The 16532-nt window shown below is 33.9% G+C and overlaps 1 protein-coding gene across 1 annotated transcript; it reads left to right on the top strand.

The window, feature by feature from the left end:
* Positions 1-8649: 8649 nt before the first annotated feature.
* On the top strand, positions 8650-9591 carry LOC125399384 (olfactory receptor 5W2-like). Its single transcript, XM_048432830.2, has one exon. It carries the CDS (start codon positions 8656-8658, stop codon positions 9589-9591), a length of 936 nt encoding a protein of 311 aa, XP_048288787.1. The 5' UTR covers positions 8650-8655.
* The last annotated feature ends 6941 nt before the right edge of the window (positions 9592-16532 follow it).

Here is a 16532-nt window from a genome sequence, read left to right as displayed (position 1 = left end):
TTATTTTACTATAGGTCTATGCATTTTATTCCTGCACTTCAAAGCTATAACTTCAAATTCTGGGAAAAGAATGTGACAAACCTAACAAAACAGAAAACAAGATGACACAATATTTTTAGTATGTATTGGGTGCTGGTAAAATTATTGGAGGGTCTATTATGAAACATGCATACACACAAAATATACACTTGAACTTCTGGGATTATATGTGAAATTTCTGTGGTCATTGAGGTGATGAACACACACTAAAGATACTAATTTGGTTGTAAGAAAAGACTATATATTTATATATTGCTTTTCATCTTGAATTGTTCATTTTGGGGGGAGTAGTTGAAGTACTTCCTTAGAAAAAGCCACATCATCTCTTAAAGGCCAAAGACACAAGACATTGTTAATTGCAATCTGATTAGATAAGATAAATGCCTAACAGAACAATACCAGAAACGATGTTAGTAGAGTTAAAGATGTAGCTATATTTCTATATCTTAACTCTTCCTTCATCCTTGCCTCTGAAATGACTAATAAAAGATTAAAATTAGACCGCCTATTTGTTCACACACAAATAAAAGACTACTTCAAGTTTCTTTAACATAAATTATGATAAAATATAGATTATTTGCATGTGGATGGAATTCTGCTCTATGGATTATAATTTTACTACCTAGAGAACCCAATGAAAAATTAAGAAAGATTGGGAAATGATCTGTTTTGGGTTTCTACCAAGATATTACACGATTTCCTTTCTTGAGGTGAGATAGGTGTAGCAATGATGCAATTAAGTCAGTTAACAGAGGTAAATTAATATAATATCAACCTTTGCTAGGCTTTCTGCAGTATTCTTTGGGGGAAATTCTCAACCAGGAACCTAATTAAATGTTAGAGGAGATTTATCAGATTGAAATCCCAACTGTCATTATGTGAAAATAAAATCTATCTGCAGAAATTCGCATACCACTGATGAGAACAGAAATATCTCAGATATGTTTTTAAAACTATATTTAAATAATACAGAAAAATACAAATAATGTCTTTGTCAAAAAATAAATCATTATTAAATAATGTGAAAGTTAATTTCATACATGCTTGCTAATTAATCAGTTAAAATTGCATGAATTTGCATGACATCACTTGCCTATGTGTATGTGTTTAAAATTTGTAGAGGTAATACATATTAGTCTTTTAGGGAGGATTCTTAAGTAATATATTTCCTTTTAAAAATCACTAGTATTTTTCACTAATCAATAGTACTAGTGATCTAGTATTTGTAAATTTCAATTTTAATTATTTTATTCAATGAAAGTACTTAACACAATAGCATTAATATTTATTTATTCAAGCCTCATGGACAATATACTAAATTTAACTGTAGAAAAATTAAGCGTCATCTTATCTCTATATTTCAATTTCTAAACAAAACACATACAAAGAAATAATCTCTAACATCCGCATGTAAATAAAACAGCTTAAGAAATTGCACCCTTTAATATCCCAGGAATATTCTTTAAGTTTACCAATCATTATTTTATATGAAAGCCTCAAACATAAACCTAATGACCCTCCAGAGTATATACCAATCTTGTGTTCTCTTTCTTACTCTGCATACGTGTGCATCCATGAAACAAATAAACAAACAAACAAATGAATGTATATAAAATATTTGTGAATACCCAAATGAAAAGTGATTTACTATCTTTGAATTTTTTTATTCTTTGACAATTTCATGTGGACTTATAAGTATATTGTACTTTGATCATAGTCACCTCTCATTGCCTTCCCTCTCTCCACAAACAAATTTTTCTTCCCCGCCCCTCCCCCCAAAATCCCTTCCTACTCCAAGGCTCTTTTCTTGTGATTTTTCTGACTTTAATTAGAGCTTAATGAATGATCATTGGTGGGTGTTTGTTTGATAGAGCATAAGAAACTTTACATCATCTGTATCAGTGGAGAATATGACTCCATGTCCCCCAGATTCCATTAAATAAAAACAGTTCCTCTAGTATGGGAGAAATCTTGTAGTGATACCTCACTTGTATTTTAATGAATAAGGCTTTCCTGAAGATCAGAATGTAAAACAGCCATGCTGGTCAGCCTTACAGATAAGGCAGTGGTGACACACACCCTTAATCCCAATAGTTCAAAATAGAAACTAAGCGGTAGTGGTGCATGCCTTTAATCACAGCACTAGAAAGAAATATATGATGGGAGGAGGCAGGTCTCAGCTGAGTCTCATTCTGAGGATTTGTAAAAGCAGGATCGCCATTTCGGTCTGAGGTAGAGGTAGGAGCCAGTGACTGGCTGCTTCTCTTTTCTGATCTTTGGGTTGAACCCCAAGATCTGTCTCTATGTTCTTAATATTTATGCTACAAAACCTCACTTTGCTCACAAAGAAACATTGACAGTCCCAGGTAATCACATGTCATATCCAGAACAAATCATTTCCCTACACCTCTTCCCATCCTGTGACTCATACTTTTTTCTGTGACATTTTCTAAAACTCTGGGCTCAGTTTTTGCTTGAGTACTCAACATTCCTATTTTCTCATCTATTTATTCACAGATAATTTTGTGGACTAATCATTGGCAACTGCAATAAAAGTTTGCCAATCTAGACTGTGAATAGCATAAATCAATTCATACAAATGTAACAATTTAAAAAACAGCTTGACAGCATGTCCATGCAACAAAATAACAGGAGCTGACTCTCCCAGAACTTATGATTTTCCCAGATATTATTTTATTTCCACATTTATACTACAGATAGGGGTAGGTCTCAAGACAAATCAGAAAGCAGTTGGTTAACCAAAATAACATAAATGATACTGCTTTATCCATGAATATGACATGTCTTTCAAGATGAAGTGGTAAATAATAAGCATCACAGGAAGAAGGTAAGACCATTACTAAATTTCAACCCCAGAAGACTGAATAACACCTTTAAGAAGCATGAAAGCTGTCAGGCAGTGGTAGCACATGCCTTTAATACCAGTATTCACGAGGCAAAGGCTAACAAATCTCTGTGAGTTTGAGGCCAGCATGGTCTACAAGAACTACTTCTAGAACAAGCTCCAAAGCTAACAGAGAAACATTGTCTCCAAAAATTAAAAAATAATGAAAGGTATGCAGATATGAGGGTGATCCCATTTGAGTTCCACCTTCATTTGGGTATCTCTATTTTAAAAGTTAAACACATGCTGCCATAGAGTTTTTTATTATTTTGTTATGATAAAGAATCAAGAATAATAGCAGCACACTGTTTTAGAGGCTTACAGGTCTCCTTAGTGAAAATAAAAGCTCAAGTCCAAATGGATCAATGACTTCAACATAAAGACAGCCACACTGAACCTTATAAAAGAGAAAGTGGGAAGTACACTTGAATGCATTGGCATAGGGAACCACTTCCTAAATATAATCCCAGCAGCATGGACACTGAGAGAAGCAATTAATAAATTGGACCTCCTGAAACTAAAAAGCTCCTGTAAATAAAAGGACACCGTCAACAAGACAAAACGACAGCCTACAGAATGGGAAAAGATCTTCACCAAGCCCACATCAGACAGAAATCTGATCTCCAAAATATACAAAGAACTTAAGAAATTGGTAATCAAAAGAACAAATAATCCAATTAAAAAATGGAGTACAGATGTAAACAGAGAACTCTCAACAGAGGAATCTAAAATGGCTGAAAGATACTTAAGGAAATGTTCAACATCCTTAGTCATCAGAGAAATGCAAATCAAAACAACTCTGAGATTCCATTTTACACCTGCAAGAATGGCCAAGGTCAAAAACACTGATGACAACTTATGCTGGAGAGGTTATGGGGAAAAGGGAACACTTCTGCAATGCTGCTGGGAATGCAAACTGAAACAACCTTACTCAATACCACTTTTGGGTATATATCCAAAGTATGCTCAATTATGTCACAAGGATATGTGCTCAACTATGTTCATAGCAGCTTTGCTTGTCATAGCCAGAACCTGGAAACAACCTAAATGACTGTCGACTGAAGAATGGATTAAAAAAAGTGTGGTACATTTACACAATGGAGTACTACACAGAAGAAAAAATTAACAACAGCTTGAATTTTGCAGGAAAAATGGATGGAGCTAGAAATCATTATTTTGAGTGAGGTAACCCAGACCCAGAAAGACATCACATATATCAATCACAGGTGGTTTTTTAAATATAAAGCAAAGAAAGCCAGCCTACAAACCACAATCCCACAATCTAAAGAGAACTTAGACAACAACGAGGACACTAAGAGAGACTTACATAGATCTAAACTACATGGGAGGTAGAAAGTAGAAAAAGACAAGATCTGAGTAAATTGAGAGCATGCAAACCTTAGGGAAGGGTTGAAGGGGGGAGAGGAGAGGTATTGAGAGGGGCAGAAAAAAAGGTAGAACTCAATAAATATCAATTAAAAATAAAATAAAAATCCAAAAATAATAAACATAAAAAAGAAAACAAAAGCAATCTCTGAAATACACCTCATACCAAGCATTGAAATATTTATTTGATTAATAACCTAATCCTTCTAAGAATAGTACTTTTTCTCTATTCAGAGGATTTTCATTCAAAATATTTTAAAAATACAATCTTAGATTTTTGCAGAATAGTCAATTCTGTTTGACTTTTCTGTTTCGCTCATTGTAAAAAATTACGCACCGTCTCTATGTAGCATTGAGATTTACCTTTTCAATTTTAATTTGTACAAATTATCCGATGGCTTAATCTTTGTATCTTCCTCTTAAGAAAGAATGGTTACAGATAAACACTCTATGGACCATATAAGATATAAAGATATTTGTTAATTTTATGTTAAGAAGGAATCTTAATAACAGTGGCTGTTAGCTGGGCAGTGGTGTCACATGCTCTTAATCCCAGCCTTGGGGAGGCAGATGAATCTTGAAGCTCAATGCCAGACTTGTTTACTGAGTGGGTTCCAGGACTACACAGAGGAACCCTATCTCAGGGGGGAAGCTAGCTGTCTTAGGATTTTAACTGCCAGTGTAAAATAATGCCCTGATATGATGCACTTCAAAATAGTCGTGATGCCTAAGGAATGCCTCTAATTTCATTACAAAGTAATTGTGAAGACTTCTTGGTTTAGATAAGAGGATATATGAGTGTCAGTCTATGGAATATTTATGAACTAATTCCCCTTTATCTAAAGCATGTCTGTCAAACCTGTTAGTTCATAAATTATAATTACTATTTCTATATCTTGAGACCCTAACCCACAAGAATGTGATATAAGGAGATGATATCCTGCTAAACGATCCTTTCAAAATGAAGGACTGACAGCAATTGGTTATTTCCCTTTATGAACAGAGGAAAACTGTAAAGAGCTTGATCTCTATTAAGCAGATAGTAAGACTATATCACTCAATGAAGAAGCATATTCTGGATTGCAGACATCCGACTCTTAAATATTAGGATATATTTGTTTGTTAATGTGTCAGAGTATGGTCTTTATATTAATAGTTCATACCAAGCCAGTCAACAATACAACAGAAAGTCTCTTATAAAACATAACAATTAACAAACAAAAATGACACTGAACTGTCTGTAATTAAAAAACTAAATTTCCATGCATTGTCCTGTGTTTTTCTCTAAATGATTAAAGACTATTTTGATGGTCATATAACCTCATATGTTTAAATGAAATGAGTATGAACTAAGCAGAAAGCAACCAAAGTCATACAAACTGAGGAACAAAGCTGTTAGGCTTTCACTATGTCTTATTGTAGTTTGTTTTGTCCTGTTTTACTTTGGTCTGCTCTTTTTCTTTCTGAAGAGAAAATAGTGAGAAGGAGTGAATCTGTGGGGAAAGAGAAGACTAGGGGTAGCTAGGACAAGCAGAGGGAGGGAAAACTGTGGTTGGGATATCTTATATGAAGGAAGAACCTATTTTTAATTTTAAAAATTTTAAAAATTAAAGAATGACATCTTTTGTCTATTTTTAATTGAATTTATGTGATCTTTGTATATTCTGGAAACATTTTTTGTGATGATAGCATGCTTTGTTTCTTTCTTCAGAGTGCAACTAATCTTTTCAGGTTCTTTGTATATTTTTCTCATGGCATGTATCATATCTTTTAATAAAACACAATTTACTTTGTCTCAAAAAAGTCTAGTATAAGAGGATCAAATTGTAAGCATTATTTCCCTGAATTTATGGGTTTGATATTTTTTGATATTGCATTGTGTCGAGTTATTTGAAAATATTTATGACTGAAATATAAACGAGAAAATGGCTATACTTGTGTACAAATCAATGTTCTTGTTTTACAAATGTTAATGTTCAAATAAATTCCTTATCAGTTCTCCAGTTACAATATCTCTAACTTACATGATATTATCTTTACCACTGTTTTAAGGCAAGTATATCTGAATACTGTAGCAGTGATTACTGAGTTGAAAGCTTTAGTGATATAACTTTTTGTCTTTATCTTAAACTACATAAATGTTCTTGTTACTGGAATATCCAAATAGAAGAATGAAAAGGAGTAAGCATATCATTCAACTATATATAATACATTTCTACTTCTATATCTTACTGTGAAAGTTGAATTTACTATAGATATGTATACACGTACTATATTTTCTATATGTATTATTATTCTAATACCAAGAAACACATTAAAGTATAGATCATTTTGAAATATGTACATTTTCGTCTTTGTTAAAGAGAATTGTGGTGCTTAATAACCTTTTTTTGACCCGAAGTAGGGATATCAATGGTGCTAGTTAAGTTATACAGTACATGTAAAAATTTATAATTTCAACTTCACTGAAGTTGTCATAGTATCCCTTGGGGAAAGGATCATCAAGGAATTCAATTAGTCATTGGTAAATAAAAGAGTGTATCATAAGAAGAGTTTTGTCATATTTAAGCTCCAGTGGCATCCGTGTGAAAATCACAAGTCATCTACGTAGATGTCATGAATCACTGATGAAAGCAGAAAGACTCAGCTCAGGTATGTTGGTTTCTTTGTTCCTTCATTCTTTCCTTATTTCTCATTTATTCAGTAATCATTTATATTTAAATAATAATCATATATTCAATAATCATTTATATTTAAAAATTCAGTTTTCTTTGAGAAACTAAGGTATTGGTATTGGGTAATGTGTAAGTGAATAACTCATGCAGGTAAGCATAATATATCATCTATATGACAATGATATCTTCCTGTTTGTATTATGTACTATTAAATTACTTCACTTGTTATTTGTATAAACATTTTAAATGGGGTTTACTTGTTCATATTTATTCTGAAGTCATCAGTAAACCATTATGTTGCAAATCTCTTTGCAGAAGTAATATACATGTAATTTAAATTGTTTTACTAAGTAATAAAACAAATACCAATACAAATAATCATGCTTATATTAATTTCAGTTTATATGGAAAGAATAAAGTAATTAAGTGTAACTACAGTTGAGTATAAAAAGTAAGAATCAGACTTCCATCTACATTCCAATATTTATACATGTATAACTTCAGAAAATGTTAGGCATCTTTCCACTTATTTTGTAACAACCATTCTAAGCTAAAAACTAGTGAGAAGCCACTGAACTTAATAGAATCTTTATTCTATCTTGCTTGATGTCATGTCTTCTCATGATCCAAATATTTTATCATTTTTCATTTGGAATTTGGTAAATTTAATAAATGGATTATAAATATATTGACAAAGTAGTTAAGGTAATGTGTAGAACATACCCTCAAAACATAATTGATTATTCAATAAAACCTTCACACTAAATTAACAGAATAATTTCCATTTGTTAATGTCTATGCAACAAAATTAAGTGTTAATACTGTTAAACTCAAATATATTTCCTTTTTATTCTTTTTCTCTTTTGTTCAAAATAGATTCTTTTTTATTTTTTAATTTATTTATTTCAAAACAAAACAAATGATCTTCTTTGATTTTACTTACCAATTGCAGTTTTTCCACTCCCTTTCCTTCCCTTCTTCTAATCTCATACTCAACCTCTCATTTATTTCTTAAACAGGGTAAGGCACATTGCTTTGGGGAAGGTCCAAAGCCCTCCTTACTATATCTAGGCTGAGCAAGGAATCTCAAATATATTTCTTCAGCAACAAATGTTCTCTTTTTATCAAACAAATGAATTTTGCTCCCTTTTACCTTCTGACTTGTCCTTCTTTGATTTTATATTATTTTTAATATGGAATCAATATTTAATTTATTCAAATATGCTGTCAAAAATGTGTGCCTGAAAAATCAAGATAAATTACTTACATGAACTATTTATTAATGAACAATTTACATTAGACTTTTATAATAATGTTTCTTTAAAAATAATATCAGCCTATGTTGTTTACTGAGAAAACATACACCAATTTAAAGAAAAAAAGTATTGAGCCAGGTCGTTGTGTTGCACATCTTTAATTCCAGCACTAAAGAGGCAGAGGCATAAGGATCTCTGTGATTTTTTAAGGTCATCATGGTCTGCAAAGCAAGTTCCAGGACAGTCAAAGCTATACAGAGAAACCCTGTATTGAAAAAAAAATGTGTTATATATAATATATAATAACAGTATATAACATAATAACAATTTTTTAGACATAAAGCAATCCCTAACTTATCCTTTTATTTAGAAACAGCTTACCAAACAAAGAAGAATGGAGGTTGGGAACTGCTCAGCCACTGAGTTTCTTCTCTTGGGAATTACTAATAACCCTGTAATCAAGGTGATTTTATTTACTACTTTTCTAATTGTTTATCTCGTTATTCTCATTGAAAATCTTGGAATGATCACATTGATCAGAATGGATCCCCAGCTTCACACACCAATGTACTTTTTCCTCAGCCACCTCTCTTTCTCTGACATCTGCTATTCTACTGCAGTTGGCCCAAAAATGCTGATGGGCCTTGTGGCCAAAAGCAATTCAATTCCATTTGTTGGTTGTGCTCTGCAGTTTTTCATATTCTGCATTTTTACAGATGCTGAGTGTGTGCTTCTGGCAGTGATGGCCTTTGATCGGTACAAGGCTATTAGTAACCCCTTGCTGTATGCAGTAGACATGTCCAGAAAGGTGTGCTATCAGCTCCTGGCTGTAGTTTATCTGGTTGGAATGGTAGATGCTTTGACACACACAACATTGACATTTCGCTTGTGTTACTGTGGGTCCAGTGAGATCAACCATTTCTTCTGTGATGTCCCACCTCTCCTATTACTATCTTGCTCAGGTACAGAGGTCAATGAACTAGTCATATTCACTCTATTTGGGTTTATTGAACTGAGCACCATCTCAGGAGTCCTTGTCTCTTACTGTTACATCATCTTATCAGTCTTGAAGATTCGCTCCGCTGAAGGGAGATTCAAAGCTTTCTCCACATGTACTTCCCATCTGACTGTTGTTGCAATTTTCCAGGGAACAATGCTCTTCATGTATTTCAGGCCAAGTTCTGCCTATTCCCTGGATCAAGACAAAATGACCTCATTGTTTTATACTCTTGTGATCCCCATGCTCAATCCATTGATTTACAGCCTGAGGAACAAGGATGTAAAATCAAGTGTAAAAAAATACCTGCGAGGTAGAGTTGCCTTTAATTAAATATATATTTCTCAATATGCACACATATTTTAATATAAATTCATAAGCAGATGATCCTGTTACTTCAAATCAGATATAATGAAAGATAAGCCTCACATTTATTATTATTTGTTGTTTATTATAATACATATTTTAGTAACTGCTATGTACAAACCTCATGTAGTTTTAAAAAATATTCTGTATTTCACTACATCATATTTGTTTGTGTGTTTTTTTTGTCAGCGAAGAGTTTTGACAAGTATACCACCTACTGGGGTAGAGTCATGGGGATTAGAAAAATAAGTAAAAACAATGATGACATGAAGACTAATACACAGAAGCATAGGATAATATAGGGAGAAAGTTCCAGTGAATGCTGAAATTCACCTGTGTTTAATTTTGCATACACTTTAATTCCTCAATACATAAAGCAGGAAGAAGGCAAAACACCATGTTAACATGATACAAAGGACAACTAGAACAATTACATGCTTGAAGCTTGAGACATCAAGTCATTAATTCTTGAGAAAGGCATTCTGTGGTTTAGGCAGTGAACCCACCTTAGACTAGGAGTCTGGAAGGCAGCCACTCTCAAGGTCAAACCTCTTAATCCAGAAAAAGGGGAAGGATGCTAGAATTACCTGACCTTTAGTTAGGGTGGAGTGGATTTACCTGTTTCAGCCTTCTTAAAGCAAAACATCAAGTAACCACACTGTAGGTCAGGGTGTGTAGGCACACTTGTCCTTAACAACTTTGAATAGGATGAAACTCTCTGAACATCAGACAAGGTGGAAAAAGGCTTGTATTATGGGGCCTTCACATTTTTCATTATACTTTTCTAATACTATGAATTTGAAAGGCAGAGAAGGTAAAGAAAGTTCTTTATATTTATATACCCAAGAAGAAAGAACTCTGAAATATGCACCTTAACTTCTGGAGATATCTAAGTAGGATGATGGAATTCTGATGCATAAGCAGGAATCAGAGATGCTGATCTGGCCAGATAAGTAAAGGTGTACAAGGTAGAAGTCAGAGATTTGGCAAATAAGTAGCAGAGTGTCTATAACTTTCACTTCCTGGGAATACTGATATTTTTGGGAATTTTATGTCCTCTGATGAAAACATTTATGTAAATACTTTTCTATTCATTATTCATATTTATGCTTAATTTTTTAGAATGGAAAAAGGTGAATAAACTTGACTTTGTAGTACAAATTAGTCTGACTAAAGTCAACTATCCTATTATATATAACTCAAAATGAGAGATTATTTCTATCATTGAACCATACAGAAATTATGAGTATTCTAGGTAATTAATATGACAACTGTGATAATTTGATTGTTACATAATGTGCGTGTACCTCTTGACATTACATTGCACCCCATAAATTTTTATACTATTGGGTAAACTAAAAATAAGACATTAAATTATTAAAAAATTAAAAGCAAGAAGTACTAGTATTGTTCAATCAGAGCAAAACTCTCTCTACTCTGCCACTCATTCAGTTTGTCAATATCTTTTTTTTCTCACAGCCATGATTAAAAACATATTCCTTTAATAATTTTTTATAAATGGCATTCTTCCTGATTGTATATTTCTCCCTTCTGTTAAATAGGGACCCATAACAAATTACATTTGTGGAACTTTCCAGCTGTCTTATTTATTCTCAGTATGACAATGACTCCTACTAATTTGTAATCCCACACTAATCCTGAGAATGCTTTTAAAAAGCTGAGGCTGCAATAATGCCAAGGAACTACTTCTTTGAACAAAATTATGCTATTTTAATACTGATCTGGTCCACAATGAAACTGATAATGACTTCCATGGGAATCTGCTTCTGAAAAAGCCTCACCAGCTATCCTTCCGATGACACATAGTCTTTGTCGCACTTATCATAGAAACTAAATATCACATCTTTCAGGGCAACAAAGTTAACATATGACAGCACTTCTGTGACTCTTCTAAAGATATAGGACATTCAGCTATTACTTCGGCACCAATTCTGTCTTCATCTCATAATGTTCCTGCCATTATGGACTGATACTGTGAACTGTGAGCAAGTTGACACAATAAAATGTTTCATTTATAAGAGATTCTCTGGTCATTGTGTTTCTTCACAGTAGCAATAAACACCAAGACATATGCCTTACTAAATGACTTTACCACAGAAATTTATGTTCAGCAAATTTTGATTGGTGGGATATAAAAAAAGACATTAAATTGTAAGAGACCTGTACATTTGTTAGGTTACTGAATTAGGAAATTGGAGAAAGGGAATGGTGAATGACCAAGATGCACTATACTTATACATGAGATTAAAAAAAATTTAAAATTTGTCAGTCAGTGGAAATGCTATACTATATTCATATCAATGAAACACACTTGCTCTCCTGTAGATCAGAGTTGTTCCCAGATTTCAGACACAATTTTTTTTGTGTTCATGTCTAGACAGATTAATGACTCTGATGTTCCTTAGTACCAGGAGCATCCTTTGACCTTACTTGACAGTAATCATTGACTCAGTGCCACACAAATATTTTTGTGAAGTGAGGAGTTTAAAAGTAGACATAGTCTGTGACTAATATACCTCGAAGTATATTTCATAATATCATAAGTATATTTTTATTGACATTCAATATCATCAGTTTATTTTTAGATGGCATCTTAGTTCATTGTTTCTGATACCGTAAAATTTTAGCCTAAATGTTTTACCACAGGATTAAAGAAGCACATTCTCTATTAAAATTAAAATATCTTTCAGAAATTACTTGAACCAATCAATTTTAAACATATGTTCTTCTAATGCTCTGTCTTAATATGGGTATGGAAGTGGCCTGACATGAGACGACAGCTTCTTAGAAAGCGAGGTTAGATGCTGTTAGAGTAGGCTGCAGCCTGTGGAAGGGTGCATCCCTAGAGAAAGGGAAGCCTGGAAGAGGAGTTCAGTAAAAACCAGAAGTGTCCCAGGATGACTACAAACAATCTACACACACCCCGAACAATTAGCAAAGCTCTAGGGTGACATGCTTTATTTGATTAACATGATTAGAAAATACAGATAGTTACATGACATTGAACATTGCCCCATTATTTGCCACAGGAATGCTTTGAATATTTTCATGTAGCAATCATCATACCAAAATATAGTAGATAATTTTAAAACTGTCATATATAAGTCAGTTACAAAATCACATAACCTTAGAATTTTCTATTCTATGTATGCTAGCCCTTTAGCTGAAGAAAAGCTCCACATCAGCAAAAGCAGAATAACCAGAGAGTCAGCAGGGTTTCAGAGGAAACATGAAACTGCCTTGAACATCCATTCTTTTGCATACATCCTTTAGGATACATATAGGATTTGTAGCAAATGACACAGTAAGACTGACAAGGAGGAGATAATATACAAAATAACTGAATATTTTTCAAAATGTAAATCAAAGCAAACAACTAAAATTAGCTTTTCCCACCACACCTATTTTATACCTAATTGTGGCAATTGTTCATTTTTGACCCCATTTCCAAAACCATTTTTTGGTGACTGTATTTTAGGGAGACTATTTTTTTTTTCATTCTTTCCTTTGTAAATATGTGGACATATATCAGCGTGGGTTTTTTATATGATTAAAATGTTTACCTCTTTTCTGAAGAATTTACTCTTGCTAATTAAATATAATAATTGGCAACACAAAGCAAGATACGGATAGACTTTTTTTTCTGTTGGGAATTAGTCATGCTTTTGGTCATGTTAAGATGGTGCCCTAACATCGAACTATAAACCTGAACTAAAAATAAGCAACTTCTCTAAAAAAATTGTTTTTCAAGTATGAAATTCAAGATACTGAAACATATGATTATAAAGTTTTATCTCTGAAATACTAATTTGTAGGAATCTGAGACCAGGAAGACCAGGAACAGGAACAATGTTGATGTTATTCATGTGTCAGTACAAGTTCTGAACCCTTAGGCAAACAGAGATTCTTCCATGAAGACATCAATCATCTTTCATATTATCAGGACTCTACCATTTTTATTGATAATTTCATTTGCATTTCAGCAAAATGTTACATAAAGGAAAGGAAATCGTTTTTTTTAAGACAGATATGGATTCAAATCTGTATTTGATCATTTACATAGTAAGTTTTTGACATGGATTTCAACTCTTAAACAAGGAGTTAATGCAAACATTATATAATATCACATGGGATAGTTTTCATGAGAGTGTCTACTACCATACTAAAACAAATATGAGGAACTAAGCTTTTAGTGCATAAAGAGGAGATGGTGTTGCTTTTATCTTCATACCCTGAAATGCAGGCTTGAGTCTCAAACACTGACCTCTTTAGAATTCATCCCTCTAGTTGGCCATAACCAACCCATGACTTCTAGCCTCAGGCCTATGTGCAAATCTGTACAACATCCACTTATGGTTTTCTTTTTGCTACCTTCACTCCAGGGTAGAACTGTGTATAGGTGTTCACGTAGTCCATACAAACCATCTTTTTTTAAATTTCTTTTTATTTATTTATTTATTTATTTATTAAAAATTTCCACCTCTTCCCCGTCTCCCTTTTCCCTCCCCTCCCCACATCCCCCCCACCTAACCCTCCCTCTCTAGTCTTTTTTTATTTATTAATTTACACTTCTGCCCCTCCTCCCAATACCCTTTCACTGCCCCCACTCCCTTTCCCCCTCCCTCTTCAGTCCTAAGAGCAGTCAGGGTTTCCTGCCCTGTGGGAAATTCAAGTTCCTCCCCACTCCCTCCAGGTCTAGGAAGGTGAGCATCCTGGTGTAGGAGAATTGTCTGTATTCTGGGTTAGTATCATGAGCCTTTCCATTGAATTCATTCTCTATATTTAACCTTAAGTTTGTCTTGTTTGTTTTCTGTTATTTCTGCAATACTTTTTCTATTTGTTCTGGAGAACAGGCAAATAAGCCATCACCTACCACTCATAGGTTCCATTTCCTATCTGTGCCTTCATTACAACAAACCTCCTTGACAATTTTACCACCATAATTAGAGAACAAGACATTTAAAGATCACTCAATAATTGAAAATGCACATTTTCAATCACTGGAAAAATACATTTTTTACATATCATATGCTATTTCTAAGGAGCCAACAACCTGTTTGGTAATACCTTACAAAATATACTTGTGTAGAATATCTAGTCTTAGCAGTTAAGTAAAAACACTACAAAAGTAAAATTCACCTTTTTAAATATCAGAGTTATACAAACAAACTAAATCAGTGAATAATGAACCGATGTTTATTCCATTTCAAATGCAAACACTCAGTTTTCACACTAAGGAAGACACTGTAATTGACAAATGGTATTAATGAGCGATTAGGAATGAATGACTCTGGGAGAACTACAGAACACAATAAAACAAAAAAGCAGGTAGAAAAGGTAAACCAAATGAGTATTCAAAAGAGGAATAAAATCACATCCATCATTCAATTAAAAATTAAAATACAAATTATCATTTTTTGAATTAAAAGTGTTTTTAAAAAAGTACAGGTTAATATTTGAGTAATTGAACAATTCTATTTGAACAAGTAAGTTATAGTGGGCTTATGTTATTTGTGAATCAAAATGAAAGAAAAATATGAATCAAATTTATTTTTATACTAATATAATCTTTTTGACACGTGAAATACAATGCTCCAGTGAAAGATCACAGATATTTTGAGTGAAAAATAATGAACACACAAAGTTGATTATATAGTGAAGTGGAGTGGAACACAGAATTAAAGGAGAGAGTAAATCTAGTGCAAACACATTATGCTACATTTTCTTTTGCATTTTTTTATTAATTAATGAAAATATCCATTTCCTCCCCTCCTTCCAATACCTTCCACTCCCCCCACTCCCTCTCCTCCTCCCTCTCCAGTCCTAAGAGCAGTCAGGGTTTCCTGCCCTGTGGGAAGTTCAAGTTTCTCCCCCCTCCCTCCAGGTCTAGGAAGGTGAGCATCCAAACAGACTAGGATCCCAAAAAGCCAGTACATGCAGACGAAACAAGTCCCAGTGCCATTATCAATGACTTCTCGGAAAACAGCCCCCATGTCAGCCACATTCAGAGAATCCGGTTTGACCACATGTTCGTTCAGTTCCAGTCCAGCTGGCCTTGGTGAGCTCTCCTTATCAGTTCCCTTGTATCAGTGGGTGAATGCACCCCTCGTGGTCCTGACTTCCTTGTCCATGTTCTCCCTCCTTCTTCTCCTCATTTGGACCTTGGGGGCTCAGTCCAGTGCTCCAGTGTGGGTCTCTGTCTCAATCTCCATCCATCGTCGGTTGAAGGTTCTGATCCTGACTTCCTTGCTCACGTTCTCCCTCCTTCTGCTTCTCATTTGGACCTAGAGAGTTAAGTCCAGTGTTCCAATGTGGGTCTCTGTCTCTATCTCCATCCATCGCCAGATGAAGGTTCTATGGTGATATGCAAAATATTCATCAGTATGGTTATGGGCCAAGGCCAGTTCAGGCACCCTCTCCTCTGCTGCCCAGGGAACAATCTGGGGACCTCTCTTGGACCTGGGAACCCCTCTTGAATCAAGTCTCTTGCAAACCCTAAAATGGCTCCCTTAGTTGAGATATATACTTCCCTGCTCCCATATCCATCCTTCCTCCCTCCCCCCACCCTATTCCCCCAAGCGATCCTCTATCCTCCCTACATTTTCAAAGAGCTATGAAAAGAAGATTTAGTGACTATTGAAAATTTTTGCTATGTCCCCCTTTTCAGTTATGATTTTGTTAATTTGGATATTCTCTCTCTTCCTTTTGGTTAATTTGGATAAGGGTTTGGTTATCTTTTTGATTTTGTTAAAATATTAAGAAGTTGTTCTTGTGTCTAAGTCTATTGACCCTACTAATAAGTCCCTCACTTGTTTCCTAGATAAACATTTCCTGGAAATTTCTAGAAATCTCATGAACAAAACCCTGAACTTTTACATAGAAAGAAA

The sequence above is a fragment of the Myodes glareolus genome, chromosome 3 (assembly GCF_982192425.1).
Source record: "Myodes glareolus chromosome 3, mMyoGla1.1, whole genome shotgun sequence".
Taxonomy (NCBI): Eukaryota; Metazoa; Chordata; class Mammalia; order Rodentia; family Cricetidae; genus Myodes; species Myodes glareolus.
This window is presented reverse-complemented; position numbering and strand designations above follow the sequence as displayed.